The sequence below is a fragment of the Haliotis rufescens genome, unplaced genomic scaffold (genome assembly GCF_023055435.1).
Source record: "Haliotis rufescens isolate VD_foot unplaced genomic scaffold, xgHalRufe1.0.p SCAF_7, whole genome shotgun sequence".
Classification (NCBI taxonomy): domain Eukaryota; kingdom Metazoa; phylum Mollusca; class Gastropoda; order Lepetellida; family Haliotidae; genus Haliotis; species Haliotis rufescens.
Genome location: NW_025964361.1, coordinates 17,968,607 through 17,984,467, shown reverse-complemented (window position 1 = coordinate 17,984,467; position 15,861 = coordinate 17,968,607). Strand labels below are relative to the sequence as shown.

The 15,861-nt window shown below is 38.8% G+C and overlaps 1 protein-coding gene across 3 annotated transcripts in view; it reads right to left on the bottom strand.

Annotated features, from left to right (window-relative positions):
* The window catches only part of LOC124151850 (glycine receptor subunit alpha-2-like), a 323,326-nt gene that overhangs the window by 89,606 nt on the left and 217,859 nt on the right, over positions 1–15,861 (bottom strand). For all 3 annotated transcript variants that reach the window (XM_046524516.2, XM_046524514.2, XM_048387298.1), the window contains one exon: positions 11,587–11,669. In XM_046524516.2, the coding sequence (XP_046380472.1) occupies positions 11,587–11,669 (83 nt within the window). The remainder of the gene's footprint in view (positions 1–11,586; positions 11,670–15,861) is intronic.

The window sequence follows — 15,861 nt, the reverse complement described above, 5'->3', positions numbered from 1 at the left end:
GGGTCTTTGTTTGTAGATGATTTTAATATCTCATGTCATGGTAAAAATATGCGTACTATTGAACGCCAATTACAGTTGTGTCTTAATAAAATTCATAAATGGTGTCTTGAGAATGGCTTTAAGTTCTCACAGACCAAGACCAGTTGTATCCATTTTTGTCAGAAATATAAACCTCATAAAGATCCTGAACTCTTTTTAGATGGCACTCCAATCAAGATTGTAAAAGAAGCCAAATTTTTAGGATTAATTTTCGACCATCATCTAACTTTTTTGCCACATATTAAATATCTAAAGACAAAATGCCTGAAGGCCTAAGATTTGCTAAAAGTCGTCTCAAACTCAAAGTGGGGAGGGGATCAGAAAACCCTTCTTCACCTATACAGATCTCTTATTCGCTCTAAGCTGGACTATGGCTCCATTGTGTATGCTGGAGCTTGTAAGAGTAATTTAAAAAAACTGGATTCAATCCACCATCAAGGATTAAGACTTTGTCTTGGTGCTTTTCGAACTTCTCCGGTTGACAGCCTCTGTGTCGAGGCTGATGAACCTTCCTTAAAACACCGCCGTATTAAATTGTCTCTTCAATACGTTACTAAATTACGTTCGAACCCCTCTAATCCTGCTTATGACTCCGTTTTCTATCCCCTGTATGAAAATCTATTTCAGAAGAAACCGAAACTGATCCCTCCACTTGGAATCCGGCTCAAATCCCATATTACTAATGCAAATCTAGATCTGGATCTTATCTCTCCTTCCCGGCTTTTGTCTACTCCTCCCTGGCAGTTGGTGAGGCCAGTAGTAGACATTTCACTGACACGCTTTCTAAAATCTGACACAAATCAACTAGTATATCAACAGGAATATTTACAACTGAGAAGCAAATATGACACTCACCGTTCAATTTTTACTGATGGATCCAAGGACGGTGGCAAAGTAGCAAGTGCCACTGTCGTTGGATCCAAGATTATATCGTCTAGAATACCAGACAATAGCTCTATTTTCACTGCTGAGGCCAATGCTATCCTTACAGCCTTGGTATATATTCAACGACAGTCTTCATGTAAACAGTTCATCATTTTTTCGGATTCTCTTTCTTGTCTTCAGGCGTTAACTGAGGTATCTTCTACTCATCCGATTATTTTACATATTTTAGAACTATACAATGATCTTTCAACTGGCCAATGCGACATCGTATTTTGTTGGTTGCCGAGCCATGTGGGCATAACTGGAAATACCATGGCCGATGCTGCTGCAAAGGCGGCGCTCAACAAGTCTGTGACACCACTTCTGCTACCATATAGTGATTTGAAACCTGCAATAAGATCTTACATCCGTGATCTAATGCAACAGAAGTGGGACACCCAAGTAGACAATAAATTACATGCCATTCAACCCAATATTGGTTACACCTACTTGGGTTGTCAGTCCAGATTTGATGAGGTCGTTATGCGACGATGTCGTATTGGCCACAGCAGATATACTCATGATTATCTATTGAAAGGTGAGGATCCTCCGTTTTGCATCCCTTGTGATGAGAGAATCACAGTCAGGCATGTCCTGCTTGACTGTATCGATTTTTCCATCACAAGGGATCAATATTTCAGTGTCAAAACAGTTAAGGACCTTTTTAACAATGTTAATTCATATTTAATCCTTAACTTTTTAAAAGATATTGAACTAGTTCACAAATTTTGATATAAATTTTTGGAATCGGTAGTGTATGATTATTAACAGAGATTGTTCGTGGCTATGCCCTTGAGGGGGGTTGACGTAGCGTAAAATTATTGTCCCCCTGAGAGGGTATGTAAGACCACCTCTTTCAATGTATATTTATATCTACCTCTATTTTAACTGCAGAATATTTGTTGATTTTAATCTCTGGCTAAACTTGCAACAATCACCGGTAACTTGGGTAAAGGTGTAAATCCTGCTGGGGAACCATGCAGGTAGCAGAGGTACAGTAAGTCCCCTTGGTCCCTAGTATGGTGACCTTCACCTTGTTGCTGGTGATCTATAGCCCCATTTTTATATTGTGTCGTATCCAACTGTTCAAATAGTTTTAATGTTCTACAACTAGTTTTAAGTCAATCTGTGATATACTGCTAGTTATTCTACTGTCCTTCGTCGACAGTTTTTTATTAATCTTGTCCAACTCTTTCTAGTCACATTTTGGCTGAAATATTGCCGACGTGACTTTAATTAAACTCACTCACTCACTAAAACATTTACCTGAATCATGTCTGGAGACACTTTTAGACATATTTGATCAAATATGGACATCAGGGAATTTTCCTCCTTCATGGCATAATGCCATTGTAGTCCCAATACCAAAGCCTGGCTGGGATCATACAGATCCCTCTAACTATAGACCTATATCCTTAACAAGTTGCGTATGTAAAACCATGGAACGAATGGTTAATAATTGATTAATTTGGTATCTGGAAACCAATAATCTAATTACAAATATCCAATGTGGTTTCCGAAAAAATACTATCGACCATTTAGTACGATTAGAATCCTTTGTGAAAAATGCTATTGTCAACAAACAACACGTAGTATCAATTATCTTTGATCTTGAGAAAACATATGATACTACTTGGAAGCATGGCATTATAAAGGATTTACATGACTTTGGTTAGTCTGTCTTACAGACCCTGATACATTTATATCAACTACAGCCCATGCAAGTCTATAATGATTGGCAAGTCTAGATCACTGGGCTCCCTTTTTATTAGATTTTTATTAAGATAACTGAACAACTGTTTTTTCTGTATGATATGTTCATTTCAGAGACTATATGTTAGTCTAGACTTTGGTTTGAGAGGCCGTTTGCCTCATTTTATATCACAGTTTTTAACAGACAGGCAATTTCAAGTCCGAGTGGGTTCCACCCTGTCTGACAATTATAATCAGGATCAGGGTGTCCCACAAGGCAGTATTTTGTCTGTTACCTTGTTTAGTATTAAAATAAATAGTCTGTCCAAGGTTTTAAGTGATTCAGTGGATGGTTCACTGTTCGTGGATGATTTTAATGTATCTTGTTGTGGTAAAAATATGCATACCATAGAGAGGCAGTTACAAATCTGTCTCAATAAAATTCATAAGTGGTCTCTCAAAAACGGGTTCAAATTTTCTAAATCCAAAACCAACTGTATACACTTCTGCAGAAAATATAAGCCGCATAAGGACCCTGAAATATTATTGAATGGCACCCCTATCAAAGTTGTAAAAGAGGCCAAATTCTTGGGACTCATCTTTGATAGCCATTTAACTTTCTTACCACACATTAAATCACTTAAAGCTAAATGCCTGAAAGCACTCGATTTGTGAAAAGTTGTATCAAATTCAAAGTGGGGAGGGGATCAGACAAACCTCCTACACTTATACAGGTCACTGATCCATTCAAAACTTGGTTATGGCTCCATCGTCTATGGTGGAGCCTGTAAAAGTAATTTTAAAAAACTTGATACTATCCATCACCAAGGACTGACGCTTTGCCTAGGAGCCTTTCGCACTTCTCCTATTCCAAGTCTGTCTGTTGAAGCAGATCAGCTTTCTCTTAAACAACGCCGACTGAAACTGTCTCTACAGTACATCACTAAATTATATTCTAATCAGTCAAATCCAGCTTTTAATTGCATATTTAATCCTCTTTACGAAGATATTTACAATAAGAAAACATCTCTTGTTCCACCCCTAGGAATAAGAATTAAATCAGTCGTTTCTGCTGCGAACATTAACTTTCAGGATATAGCTCCCACACAACTTTTTTCATCACCTCCTTGGCAAATGGTAAGGCCAAATGTAGACCTCACATTAACTAGACTTAAGAAATCTGATACAAATCCACTTATTTATAAACAAGAATACAATCAATTAAGAAACACTTATGACTCTTATAAATCTATATTTACAGATGGATCCAAGGATGGTTGCTAGTGCCACCGTCGTTGGATCCAGAACAGTAGCTTCACGATTACCCGATAATAGTTCCATATTCACAGCAGAACCGCACGCAATTTTTAACAGCACTAAAATATATCAAGAAGAAATCAAAATATAAAGACTTCATTATTTTTTCAGCTTCACTTTCGTGCCTTCAGGCTATTAAAAATATGTCATGTAAACATCCATTTTTAATTGAAATTCTTGAGTTATTTTATGATCTTGCGACTGGCCAATATGACATCGTCTTTTGTTGGTTACCAAGCCATGTTGGTATCACTGGTAACACAATGGCTGATGCTGCTGCAAAAGCAGCACTCGACAAATCTGTGACACCACTTCTTTTACCATACAGTGATTATAAACCTATAATTAGATCTTACATCCGTGATCTGATGCAAAAGAAGTGGGACACTCAAGTAGGTATCAATAAATTACATGAAATAAAACCAAATACTGGTTACACCTACTTGGGCTGTCAGTCCAAATTTGAAGAGGTTGTATTAAGACGATGTCGTATTGGTCACTCACGTTATACTCATGAATATTTACTTAAAGGTGAGGATCCTCCATTCTGTATCCCTTGTGATGAAAGAATCCCGGTCAAGCATGTCCTGCTTGACTGTATTGTTTTTCCATCACAAGGGATCAATATTTCAAAGTATCATGTATCAAGGATCTTTTTTATCAGGTAAGTAGTCATTTAATTATTGTTTTTTTAAAGGAAATCGAATTACTACATTCATTTTGATTGTTATATTTTGTAAATAAATAAATAACTTTTATAATTGGTAGAATTATTCAATAACAGAGATTGTTAGTGGCTATATCCTTGATGGGGGTTAAAGTAGTGTAAAATTATTGTCCCCCTGAGAGGGTATGTAAGACCACGTCTTTCAAAGTATGTTTATTTCTGCTCGTTTTTAGACGTAGTATATATGTTCATTTATTCTGGCTAGATTTGTCATTAATCGCCAACAGCGGAAGGGATGATGTAAATCCGGCTGGGGTCCATGCAGGTAGCAAAGGTACTGTAAGTCCCCATGGACCCTAGCATGGTGATCTACCTTCAGCTGCTGGCGATCCATAGCCCTTTTTTATATTGTACCGTTATATATAGTGATATCTTTTATAGTTGTATGCTAGTTTTAAATATTAATCTGTGATATTCTAGTAATTTTACTGTCCATCGATGAAAGGTTTTAATTTGGTTAAAACATATGTATTGATAAATGAAATTTCTCGTCACGATATGGCTGAAATATTGCCGATGTGACGTAAAGCTTTAACTCACTCACTCACTTAAAACGTTTACCGCAATCATGTTTAGAAACCCTTTTAACAATATTTGATTAAATTTGGACGTCAGGAGAATGTCCTTCTTCATGGCGAGAAGCTATAATTGTTCCAATACCAAAACCTGGATGGGATCATACCGATCCATCAAATTATAGACCAATTTCATTGACTAGTTGCGTTTGCAAAACCATGGAACGCATGGTCAATAATAGACTGACATGGTACGTAGAATCCAATAATTTAATCACAAATATTCAATGTGGTTTTCGTAAAAATCACAGTACCATTGACCATTTAGTTTGATTGGAGTCATTCGTTAAGAATGCAATAATAAACAAGCAACATGCAGTGTCTATCTTTTTCGATCTAGAAAAAGCATATGACACTGCGTGGAAACACGGTATTTTAAAAGATTTACATGACTTTGGATTGCAAGGCCGTTTGCCTCAATTTATATCCGGGTTTTTAACTGACAGGCAATTTCAAGTCCGCGTGGGTTCTACCCTGTCTGATCATAATAATCAGGATCATGGTGTCCCACAAGGCAGTATTTTGTCTGTCACTTTGTTTAGTATTAAAATAAATAGTCTCTTAAAAGTTTTAAATGATTCACTTGATGGATCGCTTTTTGTGGATGATTTTAACGTATCTTGTCGAGGTAAAAATATGCATACTATAGAAAGACAATTACAATTATGTCTAAATAAAATACATAAATGGTCTTTAGAAAACGGTTTTAGATTTTCGAAATCTAAAAAAAAATGCATTCACTTTTGTAGGAAGTACAAGCCTCATAGAGACCAATAATTAGTTTTGGATGACAATCCTATTAAGGTTGTCAACGAAGAAAAGTTCTTGGGTATAATTTTTGACAGACATTTGACATTTTTACCTCACATCAAACATTTAAAAAATAGATGCCTGAAGGCCCTAGACTTGCTGAAAGTTGTTTCCAATTCAAAGTGGGGTGGGGATCAGAAAACTCTACTCCACCTGTACCGATCGCTGATTCGCTCTAAATTAGATTTATGGCTCCATCGTTTATGGTGGAGACTGTAAAAGTAATTTAAAATTGCTTGATACCATTCATCATCAAGGTCTGAGGCTTTGCCTTGGTGCCTTCAGAACTTCTCCCATTAGTAGTTTGAACGTGGAGGCTGACGAGCCATCCCTGAAACACCGTCGCTTAAAATTAGCGTTGAAATATGTTACAAAACTTTATTCCAATCCAATTAATCATGCATTTGAATGTGTTTTTCACCCATCCTATGAGGATTTATATGGAAAAAAAACAGCGCTTATTCCTCCACTTGGAATAAGAATAAAACCTGCCATTTCTGATGCTAACCTGATTAACCTTACAGTTATATCTCCTACTCAGATTTTGTCTTCTCCTCCGTGGCAGTTTATAAAGCCACAGGTCGATCTGACGTTAACCAACCTAAAGAAATCAGATACAAATCAGTTGCTTTATCAACAAAATTATAATGAGCTAAGAGGCACCTATAACACTTACAAATCTATTTTCACAGATGGATCCAAAGACGGTGGTGCAGTTGCTAGTGCCACTGTCATTGGATCCAACACCATATCATCAAGAATACCAGACGCCAGTTCAATTTTTACTGCAGAATCTAAGGCAATTTTAACAGCTCTCCAATATATACATTCACAATCTAAACATAAACAGTTTATCATATTTTCTGATTTCCTTTCCCGTCTTCAGGCCATTAAGAATATTTCCTGTGATCATCCACTTTTACTTGAAATAATAGAATTACATAATGATCTTGCTACTGGCCAATATGACATCGTCTTTTGTTGGTTACCAAGCCATGTTGGTATTATTGGTAACACAATAGCCGATGCTGCTGCAAAGGCAGCACTCAACAAATCTGTGACACCACTTCTAATCCCATATAGTGATTATATGCTTGCTATTAGTTTTACATCAGAGATCTAAAGCAAATGAAGTGGGACACCCAAGTAGGTATCAATAAGTTACATGAAATTAAACCAACTATAGGTTACACCTACCTGGGCTGTCAGTCCAGATTTGAAGAGGTCATTCTAAGACGATGTCGTATTGGCCATTCCCGATACACCCACGAGTAGTTACTGAAAGGTGAGGATCCTCCGTTTTGTATCCCTTGTGACGAGAGAATAACGGGCAAGCATGTCCTGCTTGACTGTATTGATTTTGCCATTACAAGGGATCAATATTTCAAAGTATCATCACTCAAGGATCTTTTTAACATAAACTCTCATTTAATTATTGGTTTTTTAAAAGAAATTGAATTGATTAATAAATTTTGATGTAGAAAGTTATATACACATGTATTTTATAAATTGGTAGTATATAATAATGAACTGAGATTGTTAGTTGTTGTACCCTTAATGGGGGTTGAAGTAGCGTAAAATTATTGTCCCCCAGAGAGGGTGCGTACGCCGACTTCATTAAAAGTATTTCATATATACCAGGTTTTTAATCGTAGAATAATTGTTTGTTTTAATTTTTGCTAAATTTCTCCATAATCACCAGTAACTGAAGGGATGATGTAAATCCTACCGGGGTCCATGCAGGTAGCAAAGGTACTGCAAGTCCCCATGGTCCCTGGTATGGTGACCTAACTTTAGTTGTTGGTGATCAATAGCCTGTTTTTATAATGTGTCGTCTGTCATAATCCAACCATTTTATTGTTCTAAAACTAGTTTTAAAGTTATAATATGTGATATATTGATAGTTGTTTCACTGTCCTTTGACGACAGTTTTTTTTATATATGTATTAACTTATATTCCAAGTCACGATATGGCTGAAATACTGCCGATGTGACTTAAAATATTAACTCACTCACTCACTTGCTTGTGACTCTGCAGATTTGGACAGACCCAAGCTAAGAGCTGAAGCAATATAGACTTGCCAAGGAGATGGAATCCTTGTTAATATTTTTCTCTTGGGTCTGGGAAGCAGACTAATGCTTTTCGAAATAGGCGACTAACGAGATCGGATTGTCAGGCTCACTGACTTCGTTGATGCATGTCATCATGTCCAAATGGCGCGGATCGATGCTCATGATATAAACCTCTGCATTGTCTTGTCCAGACTCGATGATTTACAGGCCGCCAACACATAGCTGTACCATTACTGAGTGCGGCGTTAAACAACAAACCCAGACATGCGTAGCACTATGGTGTGACACTGAACGTTGGAGATGACTTGATCAATAATGGGTCATGCCCCTACGATTGGTCAAATATTCATTTATGTGGAGCAGCATGGTCTGAATCAATCTCCAAATGACAATTTGAGTGAGTGTTGTCAACTACTCTTGCATCCCCTGGCCTAGTTCGGCTAACCGCCTCCGTGGTCTGGTGGTAGAGCGGAAGGTCCGGGGTTCCATCCCCGGCCGCGTCATACCAAAAGACGTTAAAAGTTGGTACTTGTTGTTACCCTGTCTGGCGCTCGGCATTAAGGGGCTAAAACAAGGACTGGTCGGCTCAGAGTCAGTACACTGTGTCTGAATGGGGTGTTCATGTTAAACTGCGGCATGGTATCTCAGTGAGCTAGCACTATAAATAGGCATCAGTCTGGACTAGTACAAGCAGCCACACAAACACACATACGTACATGCACGTCGCTATATAAGTGCAATAATCTTGGACGCGACGTTAAACCCCATTTCACCTCACCTCACCTAGTTCGGCTAAGGTAGCTGGTGGCATGTTACTTTGGCGTACACGTCTCCCGATCATGTACCAGACGTTCTCTCTGTGGGAAAGGTCAGGACTCGTGACTGGCCATTGCATTCTGGTGATGTTTTGGTGGGGGTAGTCAGTTAAGATACTGTGCACGGTGGGCAAGAGTGCTATCGTATTGAAATACAGAACGTGGACCACGTGAAAGTATTTGCGCCAGTATGTTGTATAGTTTGTACCGTCCAGTTACCCTTCCATCTGGCACTGGTTCTGTCGCATATCATTACAGGCCACCCTCAAATCTGCCATGTTGGATTACGTTGATGTTCGTGATGACGCTTCCATACACGGCCATGCCTAACTAGGAAGTTGATTCCCCCAGTTTAAAGGCTCTAAACACCATTCGCTTCTGGAAAAATGCGCCGAATTGTTAACGATGGTACAACAAGTGGTCGCCGAGCGTGCAGACGGTTCCTAATCGTCTGGTTAGTAACGTAAACTCCGGTCTGGCACAATTGAACGCCGGTTCATTGGATGTTTGGGCTCGATTTCTAATTTCTAGCGTCTGATTAATCTATACTGGTCGTGTGTTGTTCACAAGGTGCGCCCTTTGTGGACCGATCACTAACAAATTTGCTAAATGATGTTGCAAAGTCTGCAAATCACAGACTGGGACACCCGTAGCATATTAGCTATCTCTAGTCGAATTCTACCAAGAGCATTTAGGCGTTCATCGCGTTGTGATAATAAATCTTGCATTAAGGCAAGATTTATGTACCTCCGTGTACGTGTTACCTAAGATAATGAAAATACTAATGGCTCAGAGCGATGTGACGACCTTTCATTGAAGTATCAGCATCATCCCCTACCCACGCGCACGGAGGATATAGCATGGTGCATGTGCAATGTTTCGAGTATGTCGGGGCTTTAGGTTTAGGTTCCTAAACCTTTCTATCTCTGGCAGTCATTTTTCAAAGCTTATCTTTCTTCTGACGACTGATCATAGCATAAATATTTCATGATCACTTTTAAAAGAGTATGATGTGTTGCAAACTGTATTTCATTTGCCATCAGTGTGGTCACTGATAAATACCAGTCATTAAAATTAAAAGTACTTTTTAATCTTCAAAACTAAATTGCCAATTATTACAATGTAAAGCTATTATATTACGGCAACATTGATCACATTGTTCCAGATATGGCTGTGCAACATTAAGACAGTCCAACATTATATATGTACTACTAAAATATATGTGTAAAGATACTAAAGAACCGTTCATTCAACAATGCATTTCTCTCCTCCTTCAAGCTCAGTTAGATGAGAGCTGTGCGGATTACGTTGGTCTTCTTTGTGAACAGTTTACACAACAAAGTCGCCATAGTACGAAAGCCTAATTGTGCACTTTGGTAGCATATGTTTTTTTCTTAATTCGAAATTCGTTATTTCAATCATATGTTTATTTTCTCGAAATTCCTATGTTTCTCGTTCCTTGAATTATTTTAACTTGAAATAACGAAAACATAATCGCATAACGGAAAAAAATGAGATAACGAGAAAATACTCGTAGTAATGGAGATTGAACTCTTAATTTCGAGAAAATAATTGAAATAAAGCGAAATTTTGAATTAGGACAAATAAAAGTATGCTACCAAAGTGGCACCATTTAGACTTTCGTACTTTAGAACTTCAAATATGTCAAAATGTCTGACCTGTTCACCCGTTAGCATGGCAAAAGTTCAACTTATAGGAGATCATTCCCATATGCTTTGGCAGAACTGTAAGAGGCACGGCCTGGCACATCACCATGGCCTCATGAGCTCCAAATCGCATTGTTTCACAAATAACACATATTATAATTTGATAATTTGAACAGCAACAAGACGAAACTTGTACATATACATTGAGTTCAAATAATGTCCAACATAATGGTGAAACATGAGTCACCTGTCCTGTACCTTATTCACTTAAAGGGCAAGTTCACACGGAAATGAACCTATTTTTCTTGTACTTTTTCCACATTAAAAGTGTTAACCTAGAAGTGTCATAGACAAAAATATAAAAATATCACAATTAATTAACATATTTTTCGCATTAAAACGATTTATATTTTTCACATTTACCAAGTGTTCTATTTCCACAACAAAAACACCATGGCTTATGCCCCTTGCAATATGACGTCATTGGTGCCAATTGATAAACATTATGACGTCATCATGCTTTGTTAGAGCCGCTTCACGTGGTGTAGGTACATGTGTGTGATTCTAGTGTCTCAGATGTCAGCCAGCATAGTGTTATGCTGAGTCTCCACTGCGCCGGAGTGTGTCGTAGGCCATGTTGTTTTACCGCAAACTGGTACTTGATATCTTTTGCGTTGAGAATAGACAGGGACCCAGTTGAATTGGCACCAATTACGTCATAATCTAAGGGGGATAACTCAGGCCTGTTTAGCTCGAAAAACGAAGGCCTCATAACGGCATATCATTTTCACACTATTGTGAGCTTCCTACTTTCACTGTGAAAAAAATGAGTGTATATTTTCAAACACAGATACTAATTAATTCTAAAATTGCGTTTTGTTTAGAAAAAGAAAGAAAGTGATTTTTGCGTGTACACTTCCCCTTTAAGAAACCATTAACATACTTACAACTTTGTATCAGCATTGGGCAATTTTGCGAATCGAGTGGAAAATTAACAAGCTTCATCCGACAGCTGAGGGTCAATGATAGTCTGCAATACAAAATATTACATCTATACGTGCATTATACCACACACATCCATGCTTGCACCCGACTCTACACAAGCTCACATCACTATTAATTTTGGTAAGAAGTGGTGGTGCAATCCCCTGACTGCGTCATAGCTTATGACGTAACAAATGGCATTTAGGGACAAAAACAAGGACTGCTCGGCTTGGAGTCAGTATAATGTGTCTGAATTGGGTAGCCATCTTAGACTGGGGTATCTTAGTGGGCTAGCACATGAAAACCGGCATTAATCATGACTAGAACAGGGCGGTCGGGTAGCCTAGTGGTTAAAGCGTTCGCTCGTCACGCCGAAGAACCGGGTTCGATTCCCGACATGGGTACATTGTGTTAAGCCCATTTCTGGTGTCCCCCGCCGTGATATTGCTGGAATATTGCTAAAAGCGGCGTAAAACAATACTCACTCACTCATGACTAGAACAAGCGGTCACACACACGCACGCACACACACACACACAAACACACACACACACACACACACACACACACACACACACACATGTTCGGCGCTGTGTGACATAATGTTAAACACGTTAGTCCCCCTATCGCCCCAACCAGTCATTAGCTGTAAAACTTAATATACAACTTTAGTCCATCATTCATGAGGGAGGCCCAGTCGTAAAAGGCGAGGCATTTCCAAGCATCATACCTGTGCTTGAAGTTGAAATCCATGTCAACTCTGTCATATGAGAAATAAACTAACAGGCAAAAAAAACGCCACCAAACAATGTTCTGGTCTTAAACAAAACAGACGCATAATTTAGTAACAGTTAATGTTTTATTATAAAAAAAACAATTTTCCAAAAAGAAATTTGAAAATGACAAGATAAAAAAACATGTGCTAAAAGTTCTGCAGACACGTTTATAATGCTGGGTGCATTGTCCAGTATTCGATCACACCAACAGAATTGACTTCGATCACTCTTACAGTCCCGTGCTACACAGTATCAGATGTGACCCCCTCCAACTGTGTACACGAGTCTCCTGATTTCCTGATTAGGGATCCTACGCTATTCTTCCTGCAAGGCATCCCTCGTCAATGGCGGCTGTTGACATTTCCGAATCCTGCGTCCAAGTTGGTCCCAGAGGTGCTCTTTGGGCGACAGGTCCGGTGATCTGGCTGGCCAGTGTAGAACGGTCACGTTGTTGACGTTCAAAAAGTCGCAAGTGACTCGAGCTGTGTGAGGGGTTGCGTTGTCCTGATGAAACAGCGTCCGTGGTTGTCGTTGCAGGAAAGGCAGTGCCACAGGCAGCAAAACCTCATCAATGTAACGACGTGCAGTGAGATTTCCGTCGATGGTAGCCATATCTGTCTTCTGGTCCCTGCAGATGCCACCCCAGACTAAGACACTACCACCTCCATAAGGCTCCACTTCTTGGACGCAACAACGTGCCGTCAGTTCACGACGTCGTCTGTAGATTCGAATCCGCCCATCAGGCTTGATGAGCTAGCACCTACTCTCGTCGGTGAAGAGCACTCTTCGCCAATTTCTCTGCTGCCACTGCTGTACAGTCCTGGCCCATCTCAGTCTGTGACATCGGTGTAGAAATGTTAACGGTTCTTCTGCTGACTGGGTGTCCAAGGCTGTTTGCGAATGATGCCGCCACGGTTAGGAATCTGGACCCGGTTGTATCAAAGTCCCATTTAACTAATGGCTACATTAAACCCTAATGATACATTAAAATCTTAATGCACCATTAGTTAATGGAGGTTTAATGACACGTTAATGCATCATTAAAGTTTGATTGAACCGGGTCCTGGACCTTAGGTGAAGCACCCGGTCCTCCTGTGGGGTCATGACCTTGGGTCTTCCACACCTCGGCATGTCTGCAGTACTGCTAGTTTGCATGTGACGCGTGACAAGTCTGGTGCAAGACAAGACGATGGTGCACTTAAAGCGTCGCTCCCATTTGCAACATACCGATGGCTCTCTCCCTCTGTTGTGCGGTTAGTCGAGACATGCTCATTGTTTTAAACGGTTTCATGTGAGTTTTATGAGTTCAATCCTGCTAATGTTTTATACCAGAATTTCATACGAGTAACATTGTGCACATTTTGCATTTTTTAGTGATTAAATGCACTTTTCTCGCAAATCACGTTAAGCACGTGCACATGTTCACAGGGAATAGGTAAGTTGCATTCCAGATTTGTGTTCCAAACTGTTTTCGTGCTGTTTGGCAAATTTGTTGAAAACTGACGACCATTATTTAATTGGTGGCGTTTCTTTTGCCCGATAGTTTATATCCTGACATGGGCACTCATTGTGTTGGACAACATCAATGTCCTAGGAAATGCAACATGCCATGCTACAAGAGCTATATTTAACCGAAGAGTTGAAACATAAATAAATAAATCGTAAAAGTGAATGTTTCTGATTGAGCGTGGTAAAATCCGCTCTGAAGATACATTAATTCACAGATCTGTCAACATAGCCGGTACATATATGATCGTATGAATCACATCGATAAAGACATGCACTCTCCATTGTTTTTACATTACAAAGGCAATATTAGCAGCTAGATCATACATGATTCCAATACATAAAAAGGTCCATAAGGCCGTGGCCGATCTGTTGCTGCCCCTTTTGGTGTCACGTCAGTATCTCTGTTTTGACAAGTAACGATGGGTTAATTACTTGGTTTCAACAAGCATTGATGTCATTGTCACTGTGCTGCCGAAGGATTTTTTACAAAATTCAGATTCAGTAGCTCCTTAGATTAGAAACTGGTTGTTATGAGAACATATATGTGATGCGCTCGTCGGGATTCATAGTTAGACTAGGTCGTAACAAACGACTGAACAGCTCGGGTGGACAGACTTGTCAACTTGATCGATAGCGTGTCATTGTACCCCGAATCTGCTCACAATATCAATCACTGGTGCGGCGTTAAACAAGAAACATGTAACTGTATCAAAGATGAAAGGCGTGTTATTCTGAATGTTGTGTCCTGTATATGAAGAAAATACGAACTGACCTATTCAATTAAGCTATGTATACTGTTATAGTTGATTGTAACATAATCTCTGTTATGATGAGTCACTGTCTTTTTAAAGATGAACGTTTCTTACTATCATTTGTAACTATCTCGTAACTCCATATGGAATGTTTTTTTGTGTCTTTGATACCGTGTATTTTATGACGTCTTATTCAATATGTATACACACAGGACAAAACTTAAATAAACATATTTGTCTGGCTATCTGTCAATGCAACGGAAGAGTTTATTTCTCTGGAAAAAATACCATCTGTGGTGCTTTACAACAACTTTACAACAGCAACATGTTTGAACATTCAATTTTATAAATTTTGAGTAGCTTTTTGTCTTTTGTTTTATTAGATGATAACAATTATTAATCTCGGTAATTTTGGTCATTCATGAATTGCTTTAGGAATGTAAAATAAGTTCACATCTACACAGATAATCAAACACGTATCAAATAGAACAGCTTGGTTTACATAATCGTTCCACTTTAAGAATATTGTGCCAACAAGCAGAGTCAGTTGACAAATTATGATTATAAGTTTTAAATGTTAAAATGGGGTAATATATTTATATATCCAGATGGATATAATATACTTTATTTTAAACATCTAGTCCGAAAGAAATTAAAACGTAAATATCTGACAGAGTATTGCCGTTATCCATACAAATTTAATACCAAAAATGAATTTCTTCATGGGTTGGAATAGCGTGAAAAGATTGGACAAAACACAAGCACGTAGCAGCCTGATGCCTGACTCTCCAACGTGACATGAATTTTTTGTTGGGCTATTGAAACATTGGATTTCTATATTCATGCCATCACAATCTAACAGCAAGTGAACAGCGGAAACATGCCACGACTAACGGAAGCCCAATGCAACAACGCCATCAGCCTACTCCAAACAGGCGAATCATCTTCGGCCATGCTTTTCCACGTAGCACCAAGCACCATTACTTGACTGTGGAACAGTTATAAGACAACACGGTCATCGTATCTCTATTGCGTGGATCAATGCGCGTGATGTCAATCACTGGATTGTCTGGTCCAGATTTGATTATTTACAAACCGCCGTCAGATAGCTGGAATATTGACGAGCTCGGCGTTAAACAACAAACAAACAAATAAACATACAACACGGGACAATACGTTACCATTCCAGATCTGGTCGACC